This window comes from Lynx canadensis, chromosome C1 (genome assembly GCF_007474595.2).
Source record: "Lynx canadensis isolate LIC74 chromosome C1, mLynCan4.pri.v2, whole genome shotgun sequence".
Lineage (NCBI taxonomy): Eukaryota > Metazoa > Chordata > Mammalia > Carnivora > Felidae > Lynx > Lynx canadensis.
In genome coordinates, this window is record NC_044310.1 from 212,656,379 (window position 1) to 212,672,090 (window position 15,712).

Sequence of the window (15,712 nt, forward strand, 5' to 3'; positions counted from 1 at the left end):
ATTCTTAAACTTCAAAATATACGCATTTATAGATATAAAGAAAAATAATTATTGTAGTGAAGTCACTCCTCAAAAAATACTTATTTTTTCCAACTGTGATATATTTTTGAATAAGCAGTAGCTTCTTTCTTCGCATATACTTCATTATCATGATAAACCTTTTGTTTTATAGCTGGAATTATTTCTCTTCTGGATGAGGAAGAACCACAGCTTAAGGTATGAGTTGAAGAAAAATTAACTGGGGTTGATAGGAGTGCTGTGAAACTCTTTGGCTATAGTGATATTTGTGTATTTTCCATCATTTAAAATAGCCATCTTACCCAGTCTATACCCATTCAAATCTAGCCCCAAAGGACAGTATTTTGGCAATAGCAGTTGTTCATTTAACAAAGCTAAGGTAAATAATTCTCAATATGCCACCAGAACACTCCCTTCACCCTTGTTTCTTTATCAAAGGAAAGCACAAAAAATTGATTCTCGTGTGTCACGTATTTTTAAATTATTTTTATTTGATTGAAATTTGGAATGTATGTTAAGAGGCTCTACACACCTGAATTCATTTATGTCCAGAGTTATAGTCAACTTTGTATATACAGAGAAGAAAAATGTTCCTTATGGTAAGGAATGACCTATGGCTAGTCTGATGTTTTATGATTAAAAACCAAGGAAATGTGTGGACCTAAGAGACAACATAAGTCAGTTAATTTTTGTGTTTGTCATAGTAAAAATTTTAGTAAATGTGACTGAGAATTTGGCCACTGATTTATTGGAAACATTTTTTTTTTTTTTTTAAGAAAATGTAATTGTAAGTCTCTCTCAAAATTGAATTTTGGTTTTATCTTCTACAGGAATTTGCACTACACAAATTGAATGCAGTTGTCAATGATTTCTGGGCAGAAATTTCTGAGTCTGTAGATAAAATGTAAGAAATTATTTTATTTCTATAAACTGGATTCAAGTAGATCAACTAATCTCTGTGGATGTGGATCATATGGCTTATTGATTCCTTTAGAAATTTGCTGCTACTAAACATATTTAGATTTGGGATTTTTGAGAAGAACCACAGTTTAAGATTGCCCATACTTCCAAATTTCTTTCAGAGAAGTTTTGTATGAAGATGAAGGTTTCCGGAGTCGGCAGTTTGCAGCCTTAGTGGCATCTAAAGTATTTTATCACCTTGGGGCTTTTGAGGAATCTCTGAATTATGCACTTGGAGCCGGTGACCTCTTCAATGTCAATGATAACTCTGAATACGTGGAGACTATTATAGGTAATTATTCTCCATCTGGTAAGGCTTTATCTTGTTGGCTTCTCTCTTGCCGTAGTGCACATAACATTTTTTTTTTCCGATTACTTCTTGCTCTTGCCAAATTTAATTCTTAATCTTTTTTTTTTTTTTTTTAAGTTTATTTATTTAGTTTTTGAGAGAGAAGGAGAGCAAGGGCAGGGGAGTGGCAGAGAGACAGAGGGGAAGAGAGAATCCCAAGCAGGCTCTGTGCAGGGCTTGATCTCACAGACTGTCAGATTGTGACCTGAGCCACAACCAGGAGTTGGATGCTTAACTGACTGAGCCACCTAGGCACGCTGCCAAATTTAATTTTAATTGGAAGTTTATAATCTTATAATTTTATGTAAGCTGAGTTTTTAGATCTGCCTTCCAGTTTTGTGCTTTATTATCTTTTGACATAATGAGCAGTAACATTAGTAACAGTAATAATGAAGATGCCTACCTCACAAAACATTTTAAGAATTAATCTGATAAATTATTCAGAAACTGCCTAATCAACACAAAGATAGTTATCTTACATTATGGTTATTGCTACTCCAGTGAGCATTCTGTAGCATGAAAAAGTTCAGTCAGATTATTATGAGTGACAAATTAAATGACAGCAATTTATAGAGTTGTTTCTAATACCAGAAACCATTATTGACTGCCTTCATTGTGCGAGGCACTGTGCCACTCATTCTGCATGGTGTGGTTTATTCCGTGAGGAAGGTGCTATAACTCAGGTTTCGAGATGATAAAGACACAGGGCTATTAAATAGGAGGGTCAGAATTTAAAACTGAGGCTTACTCACTTCAGAGTCCATACTGTTTCTACTAGAAACCATCATTTTCTAATTTGTTTCTTTATTTTTGAAGTGGGGGGTAGGATACTGGCAAGGCTTTAGGCTCTCTATCTTATAAATTGAATTATAACTATGTAAGGTTTTGTTCAAAGATGTGTCACTTTAAAAAAGCGATTGGAAACTGATCTAATAGATGGAAAAAGGACTGCATACTCTCCAGGCAAGTGTAGGAATATCAAGTTTTCAGTCATAGTTATAGAGAGAGCCCAAGGGTGTGTTTTCTCAGGAGTGTGCGGTGTAGGTATTTTTTTGAATTGCTGATTTAGAAGAGATCTGTATTATTCACCTGAACCCTTAAAAGGAGAGATTTGGTATTCTTTCTCAGAAATTGGGAAGTGCTGCACAAGGTGGTCCAAAGGGATACTTTCAAATGTCTCTGATGTTGTAACTAGAATTCTACGTTCATGTTTTTAAGTTTTATTTATTTTGAGAGAAAGAGAGAGTAGAGGAGGGGCAGAGAGAGAGGGAGAGAGAATCCCAAGCAAGCTTCACCCTGCCGTGCAGAACCCAACATGGGGCTCCAGTTCACAAACCGTGAGATCATGACCTGAGCCACAAGCAAGAGTCAGACGCTTAACCTACTGAGCCACCCAGGCGCCCCCACCATTATTTTAAAGAGATGATTTAGACATGGTTTCTACTGTTTTACTAACGTGAAGAAGTCTAATAATTTATTGCTCTGTGATAATTGTTACAGTAGGTCTTTTTTAATATCCTCAATGATAGCAAATATTTGATTTTGAAAGTGAAAGAGCACTTGTAGCCAATTCTGTCTAATAAGCAGCACAGTGAAGTTGAAGAGTATAATTTTGGTTAAAATATAGTAACAAAGTAGAAATATAGTGAATGACATCAGCCTTACTGGAATTAGTGTGTAAGCCCTCCAGTATAACTTTTGAAGGGAACAATATTAATTTGAATATATAACTTCTAGAATTTAAAATTTTTGAAGTTTGCTTATTACTCTATAGTTATCCCATAAATTTTTATGATTATAAATGTAGGCATTTCTCTTTTCTAGTAGTTCAGTCCTGTTTATAAGGTGATTCGTTATTTTATTTTCTTCATAGCAAAATGCATTGATCACTACACCAAACAATGTGTGGAAAATGCAGATTTGCCAGAAGGAGAAAAAAAACCAATTGACCAGAGATTAGAAGGAATTGTAAATAAAATGTTCCAGCGATGTCTAGATGATCACAAGTATAAGCAAGCTATTGGCATTGCTCTGGAGACACGAAGACTGGACGTCTTTGAGAAGACTATACTGGAGTCGGTAGGTAGATGATGTGATTTTAGAGACTGTTATTAATGGGGAATCAGCAAAGCAAGTCGTTAAAACTAAAAAACCTCAAGGGTAGTGAAAAGAAAATCTAGTTTAGAAATAATAAGATGCTTTTTAACCAAATGTTTTATTTTCATGTATATATATATGAACTTTGGCTAGGTTTTGTGGTCATCAAATCCCTGCTTTTATCCTATCACATTCGTTCCTTTGAAGTCTTGCATAGGGAAGTTGTTTTTCATTATCCTACCCTTGTTAAGAAGACTGTACTGATAAGCTATTTTAATGCATTTATTATGGTTAAAACTGCAGACTAGATTCTTGTTTGAGGGTGTTTTGCAGTAATTATAACATTTGTAGTGAGTTAGTGTAAGGAAGTGGTCGGGAAGGTATAAGACTGAGTTAAGTGGGCATTGATTTTTATGCCCACTTTGCCTGCCTAACCACCTGTATCCATAAGCTGGCTCTGTTCTCCAGCCAGTTTAACCTCACTTCAGTTCCTAGATGTACCCTGCCCCATTCTCCTTACCAGAAATACTGCCTCTGCCAAAAATGTTCTTTCCTTTCTTTACCTGTTTTATTCCTGTACAAGATACAGAGTTTAGCTCAACTGTCACTATTTTACAGATCCATCGATTCCCAGCACCCATACCTCCTCAACCCCTACTGCAGACTAGCTCCAATTCTTTTATTAACCTCTTGGAGCCTTGTGTTTTTTTTTCATAGGGTTTACTATTAAAGTAATTAACTCATTGTGTTACTTGGTAGTTAACATCTGTCTTCGCCACTAGATTATAACTTCCATAAGGACAGGTACTTTGTGCCTTATTCACCACTGTGTCTCCAAAGCCAGAGGCAGTGTTTAGCAGCAGTGTGATAGGATTTGTTTAAACGAGTAAATGAATGGGCAACCTTGTGTGATAGAATTGGACCTTGTTTGAGACTGTTAAAAACTGAGAACAAACTGAGGGTTGATGGGGGTGGGAGGGAGGGGAGGGTGGGTGATGGGTATTGAGGAGGGCACCTTTTGGGATGAGCACTGGGTGTTGTATGGAAACCAATTTGACAATAAATTTCATATATTAAAAATAAATAAATAAATAAATAAATAAATAAATAAATAAATAAATAAAATAAAAAGTTTGCATCCATCAAAGTAAATCCAAAAAAAAAAAAGGAATTGGACCTTGTTTTATACTGTTTCATTTTTGTGCAGTTGTAGCTTCTCCTTGTCTTCATGTGAATAGAATTTGTTTTCATTCACTCAACAAATATTTTTTGACTGACTCCTGTATGTCAGACAACTATTCTAGGCTTTGGAGATGCAGTGGCAAATAAGACCAACAGAGTTTCTGACCAGATGGAACAAACCATTAGGGGAATAGGCAGTTGAGCAAGTAAAAATTTAAAGTCAAGGGGTGACATGTTCAAATCAAGAACAAAGCTCAGTAAGAAATGCATCTTATTTTGCATCTCAGTGCACGTATACATATGGATATAACTTAGGTTTTATGAAACAGTACCTGCTTTTACTACTTATGATATAGCTCTGATATTTTTATTTTTTTATTTTTTAAATGTTTATTTTTGAGAGAGAGCCGGGGAGGGGCAGAGAGAGAAGGAGATAGAGGATCTGAAATCGGCTCTGTGCCAACAGCAGAGAGCCTGACATGGAGCTCAAACTGACTATCCGTGAGATCACAACCAGAGCTGAAGTCAGACACTCAACCGACTGAGCCACCCAGGCGCCCCTTTTAAAGATTTTTACTTAAAATGGTTACTTTTTAATTTTTTAAACTTTTGTAAAGTTTATTTTGAGAGAGAGTGCATGCATACATGTGTGAGAGAGCTTGGGGGAGGGGCAGGGGGAGAGAGAATCCCAAGCAGGCTCCATGCTATCAGCATAGAGCCTGTTGCAGGCTTGATCCCATGAACCGTGAGATCATGACCTGAGCTGAAATCAAGAGTTGGATACTTAATTGGCAGAAACACCCAGGCACCCCTAAAAACAGTTATTTTGTTTCAGTTTTATTTATTTAATCTCTCTACCCAACATGGGGCTCAAACTCATGACTCTGAGATCGAGAGTTGCATGCTTTTCTTTTTTTTTTTTTTACTGAATAATTTTTTTTTTTTAATGTTTATTTATTTTTGAGACAGAGAGAGAACATGAACAGGGAGGGTCAGAGAGAGGGAGACACAGAATCCGAAACAGGCTCCAGGCTCTGAGCAGTCAGCACAGAGCCCGATGCGGGGCTTGAACTCACAGACCTCGAGATCATGACCTGAGCCGAAGTCAGACGCTCAACCGACTGAGCCACCCAGGCGCCCCTGAGAGTTGCATGCTTTTCTAACTGAGCCATCCAGGCATCCGCTTAAAATGGTTGTTTTTAAGTTTTGCTATTTAAGTAGCAAATAAATCTTTGGTTGCTTAAAATAACTAAAGAATGTAGATTAAAATAATTTGATTTCTAAATAAACATAATACTTCAGTAACCAGATAATGATATATCTTTAAATTATCTCTTTCAGAATGATGTCCCAGGAATGCTAGCCTATAGCCTCAAGCTCTGCATGTCTTTAATGCAGAATAAACAGTTTCGGAATAAGGTACTAAGGGTTCTAGTGAAAATCTACATGAATTTGGAGAAACCCGATTTCATCAATGTTTGTCAGGTACTTACATTACATTACGTTGTATTACTTTATGTTACTTTACCTTATGTCACACTACTTTATGCTGCATCGGTGGACTAGACCTTACCACATTACATTACTTTATGTTACTGTAATGGTTTCATACATGTATCTGAGTTGATTTTCACAACAGCTCTGTGAAGATAAGGTATATGCTTATATTCCTTTTTACTGATAAGAAACTGAATGTTAAAAAACTAAAAAACTTTTGTTACAACGCATCCTATGTAATCTTTTTTTGTTTTTAATGTTTATTTATTTTGAGAAACAGAGCATGTGCGTGCGTGGGCAGGGGAGGGACAGAGAAAGGAGGAAAGAGAATCCCAAGCAGGCTCTGTGCAGATAGTGCAGAATTGTGAGATCATGACCTGAGCCGAAGTCGAGATGGATGTTTAACCGACTGAGCCACCCAGGCACCCCTATATTCTTTTTCATTTTGAAAGTATTCCAAACATTTATGGAAAATTTGAAAACTTTTATTTTTCATAAATAAAATAAAATAAAAGAAGAAAAGATAAAAACAGTACCTTTGTTGTGTCATTCTAAAAAGAATTTCAGGTAAATGATCTCTGGTTTTATTACCCAAACACAACCAACACATTTGGGTATATTTTATCTCTTTTTATGTTTGAAAATTTTTTTTTTTTTTCAACGTTTATTTATTTTTGGGACAGAGAGAGACAGAGCATGAACGGGGGAGGGGCAGAGAGAGAGGGAGACACAGAATCGGAAACAGGCTCCAGGCTCCGAGCCATCAGCCCAGAGCCTGACGCGGGGCTCGAACTCCCGGACCGCGAGATCGTGACCTGGCTGAAGTCGGACGCTTAACCGACTGCGCCACCCAGGCGCCCCGATGTTTGAAAATTTTTAAAGGATTTTATTTTCAAGTAATCTCTGCATCCAGTGTGCGCTCAAACTCATAATCCCGAGATCAAGAACTGCACACTTCCCTGACTGAGCCAGCCAGGCTCCCCTCTTCATGTATGAATTTGCTTGCACATTTTTAAAAAATTCAGATGGCCCAGAAAATGAAAAGTGTATCTTTCCCTTTCTCTGGGCCTTTTCTCAAAGAGAATGCATAGATGTTTTTCTTGCACTCATTAGCACATTTCTTTTAAATGGCTGTATTTTATTGACTGGAAGCCATGAGTTTGCTTTTTAACAATTGTCATACTGTATCAATTTTTGTATTCTGCTTAGAGCATAGCATTTCATCACAGATTTTGTTACTTTGTCACTATAATGTGTTCTCATATAATTTCATCATCTATATGTTTTTAAAATTTAGAGTAATGTATCCTTTTTTAAATGCTTTTTGAAGCAAGTTTGAAACACAGAAAAGGCTGGAAGAAAAATCATATATATCACCCAATGGCAACATTTAAGTGTATTTCCTTTCAGTTTTCCCTGTATAGCTTTTTGGAGTTTTGTTTGCTTCTAAGTAGTTTTTAATAGGTTTTGTTTGTTTGTGTTTGTTTTTTAAATAATTGTGTTTTAAAACGTACATGAGAAACAATAGTCTTCTGCTCACCTGTGTATTTCAGTTTTATTCCTCAGAGGCAATTTTATTTCTTGGTAGTTGTTTTATTTTTTGTCCTTTCAAGGTTTTTAAAAACTTTATTTTACATTTCAAAAATACTTTTTTTTTGAACAGGTAATAATACATTCATGCGATTCAAAACTTAAAAAGAACCAAAGGGTGGGGTGCCTGAGTGGCTCAGATGGTTAAGCGTCCGACTTCAGCTCAGGTCATGATCTCACGGTTCATGAGTTTGAGCCCCACGTCGGGCTCTGCGCTGACAGCTCAGCCTGGAGCCCGCTTCGGATTCTGTGTCTCCCTCTGTCTGCCCCTCCGCTGCTTGCACTCTGTCTCTCGCATTGGCTCAAAAATAAATAAGCATTAAAAAAAAAGAACCAAAGGGTATACAGGGAGAAGTCTTCCCACTCCTTTCCTTTGGCTCCTAAGTTCCTTTCTCGGGAGGCAAACAGTTACCAGTTATATAAATCCTTCAATTTTAACATTTTTCCATATTTAAGTCTTCACAAACTCTTGTTCCAACTTTCTTGAATGTGCAGTAGGCATTTAGTGGATGTACTTTGCCTTACTTAACCATTTCTCTATTTATTTTATTTATCTTATTTCCATTATTTCCTATTCTTTTTAAATTTTTTTTAAATGTTTATTTTTGAAAGAGAGAGGAAGAGGGACAGAGCGCAAGCTTGGGAGGAACAAATAGAGAGGAAGACATAGAATCCAAAGCAGGCTCCAGGCTCCCAGCTGTCATCACAGAGCCCGACACTGGGCCTGAACTCAAGAACCGTGAGATCATGAGCTGAGCCAAAGTCAGATGCTTAACTGACTGAGCCACCCAGGAGCCCCATTATTTCCTATTCTTTTTTTAAGTAGGCTCCACGCACAGTGCTGAGCCCAACACGGGGCTCGAACTCAGGACCCTGAGATCAAGACCTGGGCTGAGCTCTAGAGTTGGATGCTTAACTGACTGAGCCACCCAGGTGCTCCTCCATTATTTTCATTCTTAATTTGTAATAACTTTGGTTAATGTGTCCATTTTGAAATTAGTTATTTGCTACTTTAAGGGAACAAGAAAATTTTAATTGAATTCTTTAAAAAATCCTAAATTTATTAGATAATTTTGTTAAAACATGACAGATTGTAAGAGTGATAAGAGAAATACTTCAAAATGGTCATTTCAGTGCCCCCTGTTCTGGCCCAGCACTATACAACATGTGTTAAATGAATCAGTGACTCCTACAATTTATGGTTAAGCAGAAAATTCAAATTAAGGAGCACTTAACAATAATATACAGATAAGATTTGAAGAATCCAAGATTCATTTACCTATCAGTCATTAAGTACTGCTAATTGCCAGACACAGTAATTAGGAGCTGTATGATCTGTATGGGTTTTCTTATGGAAAGCAGATGCCGTTTTCAGGAAAAATTTGTCTAGTGCCAGGATCAGAAATAGAGTGCTAACACTGGAATTAAAATTAAAAATTAATTTAAAAAAAGAAAAAAAGAAATGGAGTGCTGGAACAATTTATCTGCCCCAGTTTGCCTGTGCTTATATTTTCAGGTTTCCTGTATTATTATCAACTGCTCGTCAGTCTCTAAGTATCTTGTATACACAGTTTTCGATTATTATGTAATTGTTTTTTATCTGCATTTCAGTGCTTAATTTTCTTAGATGATCCTCAGGCCGTGAGTGATATCTTAGAAAAACTGGTCAAGGAAGACAACCTCCTGATGGCTTATCAGATTTGTTTTGATTTGTATGAAAGTGCTAGCCAGCAGTTTTTGTCATCTGTAATCCAGAATCTTCGAACTGTTGGCACCCCTATTGCTTCTGTGCCTGGATCCACCAATACGGGTACTGTCCCAGGATCAGAGAAAGACAGGTATAAGTATCTTTTTCTGCATCAGAACTAATTGGACAACCTTTATTTCATTTTGAGAATAGGTGGAATATTCATCAACCGTGTAGTCTAAGAATTATTTTCAGAATTAGCTTTCATAGATTGTAAAGTCTTATTAAGGCTATTGCTCTGTTTTGCACTGTGCTGGGTACATTAAGGAAAATCAAAACTGGGAACTCTTCTGGAAAGAAATGGAAGTGATTGACGGGGAGGGCTAATTGCATGTGTGCTATCTAACCAAGTAAATTAAAAATCTCAGGTTAGGTGGGCTAGATTTTAGTATTTGGAAAGTAAACATTTCCAGCTTTTTGTGCTTTTATTAGAACTAAATATACATTTATCTTAGGCTGATGCAATGTTAGATTTTATTTTACTGTATTTTTTTATGCATTTAGACCACTTATTTAAAATGTTTAAATGTTTTTCTTATGCCTCCTTTTTTCCTTTTAAAGTTCACACAGCAGTGAGTTATTTTTCTGAAACAAATGTCACAACTCTTTGAATCTCCAATACTTGGTGAACACATTTCATATAAAATTCTAAGTCTTGAACATGGCCTTCAAGGTTATACATGATCCGTCCTCTCCATACCCCTCACCTCATCTCTTGCTGCTTTCTTCCTTACTTACTGCCCTCCGATCTCAGTGGCCTTTTTACTATTACTCAAAAACACTAGAAATAGTCCTGCTTCAGTAAGGTTTTCTTGAATTTTAGTTTTTAGTATTTGTTTTCTGCCCTTTATTTTTCTTTATTTGGGGCTTATCGTTATATGTAAGTTGGATTTTCTTTGCCCATCTTCTGTATTTCTCATTTCTTTTGAATCCTTTTCAGCTCTTCAATTCTTTCTTTCTTTCTTTCTTTCTTTCTTTCTTTCTTTCTTTCTTTCTTTCTTTTCTTTCTTTCTATCTATCTATCTATCTATTTATTTATTTATTTTTAACGTTTTATTTATTTTTGAGACAGGGAGAGACAGAGCATGAACAGGGGAGGGTCAGAGAGAGGGAGACACAGAATCTGAAACAGGCTCCAGGCTCTGAGCTGTCAGCACAGAGCCCGACGCGGGGCTCCAACTCACGGACCGCGAGATCACGACCTGAGCTGAAGTCGGCCACTTAACCGACTGAGCCACCCAGGCGCCCCTCTTTCTTTTATTTAAAAGGAACTATTTATTTGGGGAGAGAGAGCACATGTGCAACTGTGGGAGGGGCAGAGCGAGGCAGATAGAGAATTCCAAACAGCTTCCGTGCTGTCAGTGCAGAGCCCAGCTTGGGACTCCATCTCACAAACCAACTGTGAAATCATGACCTAAGCCAAAATCAAGAGTCAGACACTTAACTGACTGAACCAGCCAGGCACCCCTTCAATTATTTCTTTTAATTGAATGATAATTTAAATACTATTAAATACACATATCCTAATGATCCAGTTCAATGAGTTCTGACAGTGTAAATACCCATATTACCATCATCTGTATTATCATCCCAGAAACTTGCCCTGTGCCCTTCGAGGTCAACCCACTGCCCCTGAGGCAACCACTGGTTTGATTTCCGTCAGAATAGATTAGTTTTGCCAGTTCTTAAACTTCATATAAATGGTTCATATAGCATGTATTCTTTTGTTTCTGCTTCTTGCACTGAACATGTTATATATATCTGTGTTTTTTGGATGAAATAGTAACTGATTTCTTTTTATCATTGAGCAGCATTTCATTGTATGAATATACCACAGTTTGTTTATTCATTCTTATACTGATGGACATTTGGGTTGTTTCAAAACAAAGCTACTAGAACATTCCTATACAAGTCTTTGTGGACAAATATTTTCATTTCTCTTGGGTAAATACCTAGGATTAGAATAGCTGGGTCACAGGGTATATGTTTAAATTGGTAAGAATCTGCCGAAATATTTTCCAACATGGTTGCCCATTTTACCCTCCCAACAGCAATGTATTAGCATTCCATTTGTTTGTTTGCCAACATCAGATGTTATCAGTCTCTTTAATATTACTCATTTTAGTGGTATAAAGTGATATTTTGTTGCTAATTTTTATACAAGTAATTTGTCAGATATATTGTTTTGAACATTTTCTCCCAGTCTTTGGCTTATCTTTTCATTTTATTAGTGGTATTTTTTGATGAACACAAGTTTTTACTTATTTTTTTTTAATGTTTATTTATTTGGGGCTCAGTCGGTTAAGTGTCCTACTTCGGCTCAGGTCATGATCTCACAGTTCATGAGTTTGATCCCCGTGTTGGGCTCTGTGCTGACAGAGCCTGGAGCCTGCTTGGGATTCTGTGTCTCCATCTCCCTCTCTCTCTCTGCCCCTCCCCCGCTTGCACTCTTTCTCTCTCTCAAAAATAAACATTAAAGGGGCGCCTGGGTGGCGCAGTCGGTTAAGCGTCCGACTTCAGCCAGGTCACGATCTCGCGGTCCGTGAGTTCGAGCCCCGCGTCGGGCTCTGGGCTGATGGCTCAGAGCCTGGAGCCTGTTTCCGATTCTGTGTCTCCCTCTCTCTCTGCCCCTCCCCCGTTCATGCTCTGTCTCTCTCTGTCCCAAAAATAAATAAACGTTGAAAAAAAAAATTTTTTTTAAATAAACATTAAAAATTTTTTTTAATTAAAAAAAAAATGTTTACTTAAATAAATAAGTGGGGAGAGGGAGAGAAAGAATACTATCAAGACGGCACTCGATCTCATGAACCGTGAGATTATGACCTGAGCCGAAATCAAGAGCTGGACACTTTACTGACTGAGCCACCCAAGCATCCCAAAAATTTTTATATTTTATAATCCTGTTTTCCATTTTGGGATCCCAATCTAAGCAATTCTTTGTCAGTCTCACAGTTACAAAGGTATTCTGCTGTTCTGCCACACTCCTAGAAAATGTATAGTTTAAGGTTTGTAATACGGTGTCAGGAATAAAGAGTTTGTTTAAAAACATGGATGTCTAGTAATTCCATTAGCATTTGTTTGAAAGACTGTCCTTTCCCTGTGGAATTGCCTTGGAACCTTGGACATGTGATATGTGGATCGATTTCTCTATTCTTTTCCATTTATTTGTCTTTCCTTATACCAGTATAAGGAAACAGTGTCTTTATTACTAAAGCTTATAGTCTTGAAATCAGGTCAGTGGAAGACATACAGTTATGACCTCCCTTCTCTCCTCACCACCAAGATTGTTTTGGGTCTCTTGCATTTCTGTAAGCCTGAGGGGATTCTGGTTGGGATTGTGTCGAATCTCTTCAATTTGGAACAAATTGAGACCCCCACAATATTGGGTCTTAACAATCCATAAGCATAGTTTTGTTCTTAATTTATTTAGATTTTCTTTAAATTCTCTCAGCAGCATTTTATAGATTTTAGTTCAGAGATTTTGTACGTCTTAAATTAATTCCTAAGTATGTTTTTTGATGCTATTGTAAGTGGTATGTTAAATTTCAATTTCTATTTGTTTGTTACTAATATGTAGAAATACAGTTGATTTTTTATATTAATGTGAATCCCACAACCTTGCTTAAATCACTTATTAGGTCTAGTAATTTTTTTTTTTATAGATCCTTCTATAGACTTTTGTACATAGGGATCCTGTTACCTTAATAGAAACGATTTTACTTCTTCCTTTATAATTTTCATGACTTTTCCACCCTTGTTTTTCTGCATTGGCTAGGATTTCCAATGTTACTGGGTAGACATAAGAGTGAACATCCATTCATTCCTGATCTTAGGGGAATGGCATTTGTTTTATTTCTTGTTAATTTAAATTTTTTCTTTCATACCTTCTCCTTTATTTGATTTGTGTTTATCTGGTCTTATGTTTCCTCTGAATTAATTTTCTGAAATTACTATTTTGCTTCCTTCGTTTATAATTTCCCCCCAGTTTTATAATTTCATTTCTGAATTATCTGATTCTGGTATGTTTTATTCTTTTATATCTTGTATAATTTTATTAATGTCTTTTACCTCTTTTGAAATAATTTTTTTCTTTTAATATTATATGGGCTTTAACTTTGATCCTTGTCAGTAGCTTGTCTTTACTGAAATTAGGTTCCCTAGATTTTTGCAAAGGAGGCTTATTTAGGATAGTTTTTCTAATTTTACTGCTCTCTAGAATTTCCTCTTCTGTTGTGTTACTGAGTTTTAAAATGGTATCTTACAACTTGAGATCTCTTAACTCTCTTTCTTGCTTTTTTTTTTTTTTTTTTAAGTTTATTTCTTTCGAGAGAGACAGAGACAGCATGAGGAAGGAGAAGTAGAGAGAGAGGGAAGGAGGGAGGGAATCCCAACCAGGCTCCTCCCTGCCAGTGCAGAGCCTGATGCGGGTCTCAAACTCACATACTGTGAGGTCATAACCTGAGCCAAAACCAAGAGTCAGATGCTCAACCAACTGAGCCACCCAATCCCCCTTACTTTCTCACTTTTATTTGGTCTTTCTTTTTTCTTTCTTTCTGCCATGGTAATTGGATTCTGTACCCAGCATTTTATCCCCATTAAAATGCTTTCGCCTAGAAGGGAGTATTGGCTGGTTGTTTTTCAGAGTCGTTGGGGTCCTCAGCTGCTTCACTTCAAACTGGTGGTGTAGCTGGTGATGGTGTATCTCCACCTGGCTGTGTTTTAGGAGTTTGGTGGGTGCTTTGTCATCTGGTTTTGTTGTATTTGTTGTTTGTGCTAACCTAGTTAGTTGTGTGGTTTTATGAATTTATTTGGAGGAAATTAAATCACTGGGCTGCTTCCATCTTAATAGAATCGTCTCTGTTTCTTAAGGGAAATACTTAGGTAATTAAACATTTTTTCCTTGCAAAATATTTATTTGAACATGGTTCAGATTCTTTAGTTTGATAACTAGTTACCTATACATACTATTCAGAAAAGATTTATCAGATTAGTAACTGTTGATTCTCTTCATTTTAGTGACTCAATGGAAACAGAAGAAAAGCCAGGTAGTGTACTTGTGGGAAAGACACCAGAAGTGGTAAGTGTGTTTTTTGAAGTTGAGGTTACCATTTAACATACAATTATATTGTAAGTTATTTTAAAGTGTTATATATCTGTCTTTGTTAGTGGTTTAATATTAAGTTTAATACCAATGTTATTTTATAAAAATAGATCTTCTGTAAAAAAGTAAAATTTTAAAGACTGACCCTAGAAAGTGCTTAACTTAGAAGAAAGCAAATCCTTAGATCCTTACAAAAGATTGACCTCTGTCTAGAATAACTCTGAATTATTTGTCACAGGATGAGAAAAAAGTATGGCCTCTAACAACTAAATGACAACTTAGTTGTAGACGGGCATGGTACTTTAGTTGTCTTTGTTATTTTTAATATTCATGGTGTATTGAGGAATGGGGTAAGTATTAGAACAGTGGTCTGTTGGATGTAAATGTTTCCTCCACCAAGACTTTTGATTTTTGATACTCAGGTATATAAATGTCAACTATTATTTACCTGGATAGCTTGGTAGTTGATGAGATCATATATATGCGTTGGTTAAATGTGTTTTTGATTTTTCCAGTTTGGAGTAGGCAGTTTCTCACCTAAACTATGAGTTGTTCTGTATAAAATAGTTTTCCTTGCATATCATCAGTAGTCATTCTTTTACAGTTTGGGTTTTTTTTTTTTAACATTAAAATAATTTTACATTGGAAGTTTCTTCAGAGTGAATTATATTCTTTCATTAAACTGGTATCATATTTCAGTGGTAACTAATAAGAAATATTCTTTCTTTCAAATAAGTGATATGAGTTTTCTAGATCCTACTATTAAAATACAAGTTTTGCTCTGTGTATGGATTGTGAATTTCACTGGTTTAGGGCTGTTAAAGCACAATTGGTGGATATCAGTAATATATGAATTTTTCTTCTTGTTTGTTTATTTTGGCAGAGTCCAGAGCCCAAGGACCAGACTTTGAAAATGATTAAAATTTTAAGCGGTGAAATGGCTATTGAGTTACATCTACAGTTTTTAATACGAAATAATAACACAGATCTCATGATTCTAAAAAACACAAAGGTAGGAAATTCATCTGTAATGGAGGCTTTCTTGTATTTATTTCTTTGTTGATTATTAGTATGTATACTTATTTATTATTGAATACTTCGTTGCATTCTATTCTAATCAAGAAAGTAACTTAAAAAGAATAACAAAGAGAGAAATTCTTGAATTTGTTGA

At 36.1% G+C, this 15,712-nt stretch overlaps 1 protein-coding gene across 1 annotated transcript in view; it reads left to right on the forward strand.

Moving 5' to 3' along the window:
• PSMD1 (proteasome 26S subunit, non-ATPase 1) overlaps window positions 1–15,712 on the forward strand; it is a 95,315-nt gene that overhangs the window by 4,344 nt on the left and 75,259 nt on the right. The window contains exons 2-9 of the mRNA XM_030324987.2: window positions 173–216; window positions 849–922; window positions 1,101–1,270; window positions 3,201–3,406; window positions 5,948–6,091; window positions 9,305–9,531; window positions 14,457–14,517; window positions 15,425–15,553. Coding sequence (XP_030180847.1) covers window positions 173–216; window positions 849–922; window positions 1,101–1,270; window positions 3,201–3,406; window positions 5,948–6,091; window positions 9,305–9,531; window positions 14,457–14,517; window positions 15,425–15,553 — 1,055 coding nt within the window. The remainder of the gene's footprint in view (window positions 1–172; window positions 217–848; window positions 923–1,100; window positions 1,271–3,200; window positions 3,407–5,947; window positions 6,092–9,304; window positions 9,532–14,456; window positions 14,518–15,424; window positions 15,554–15,712) is intronic.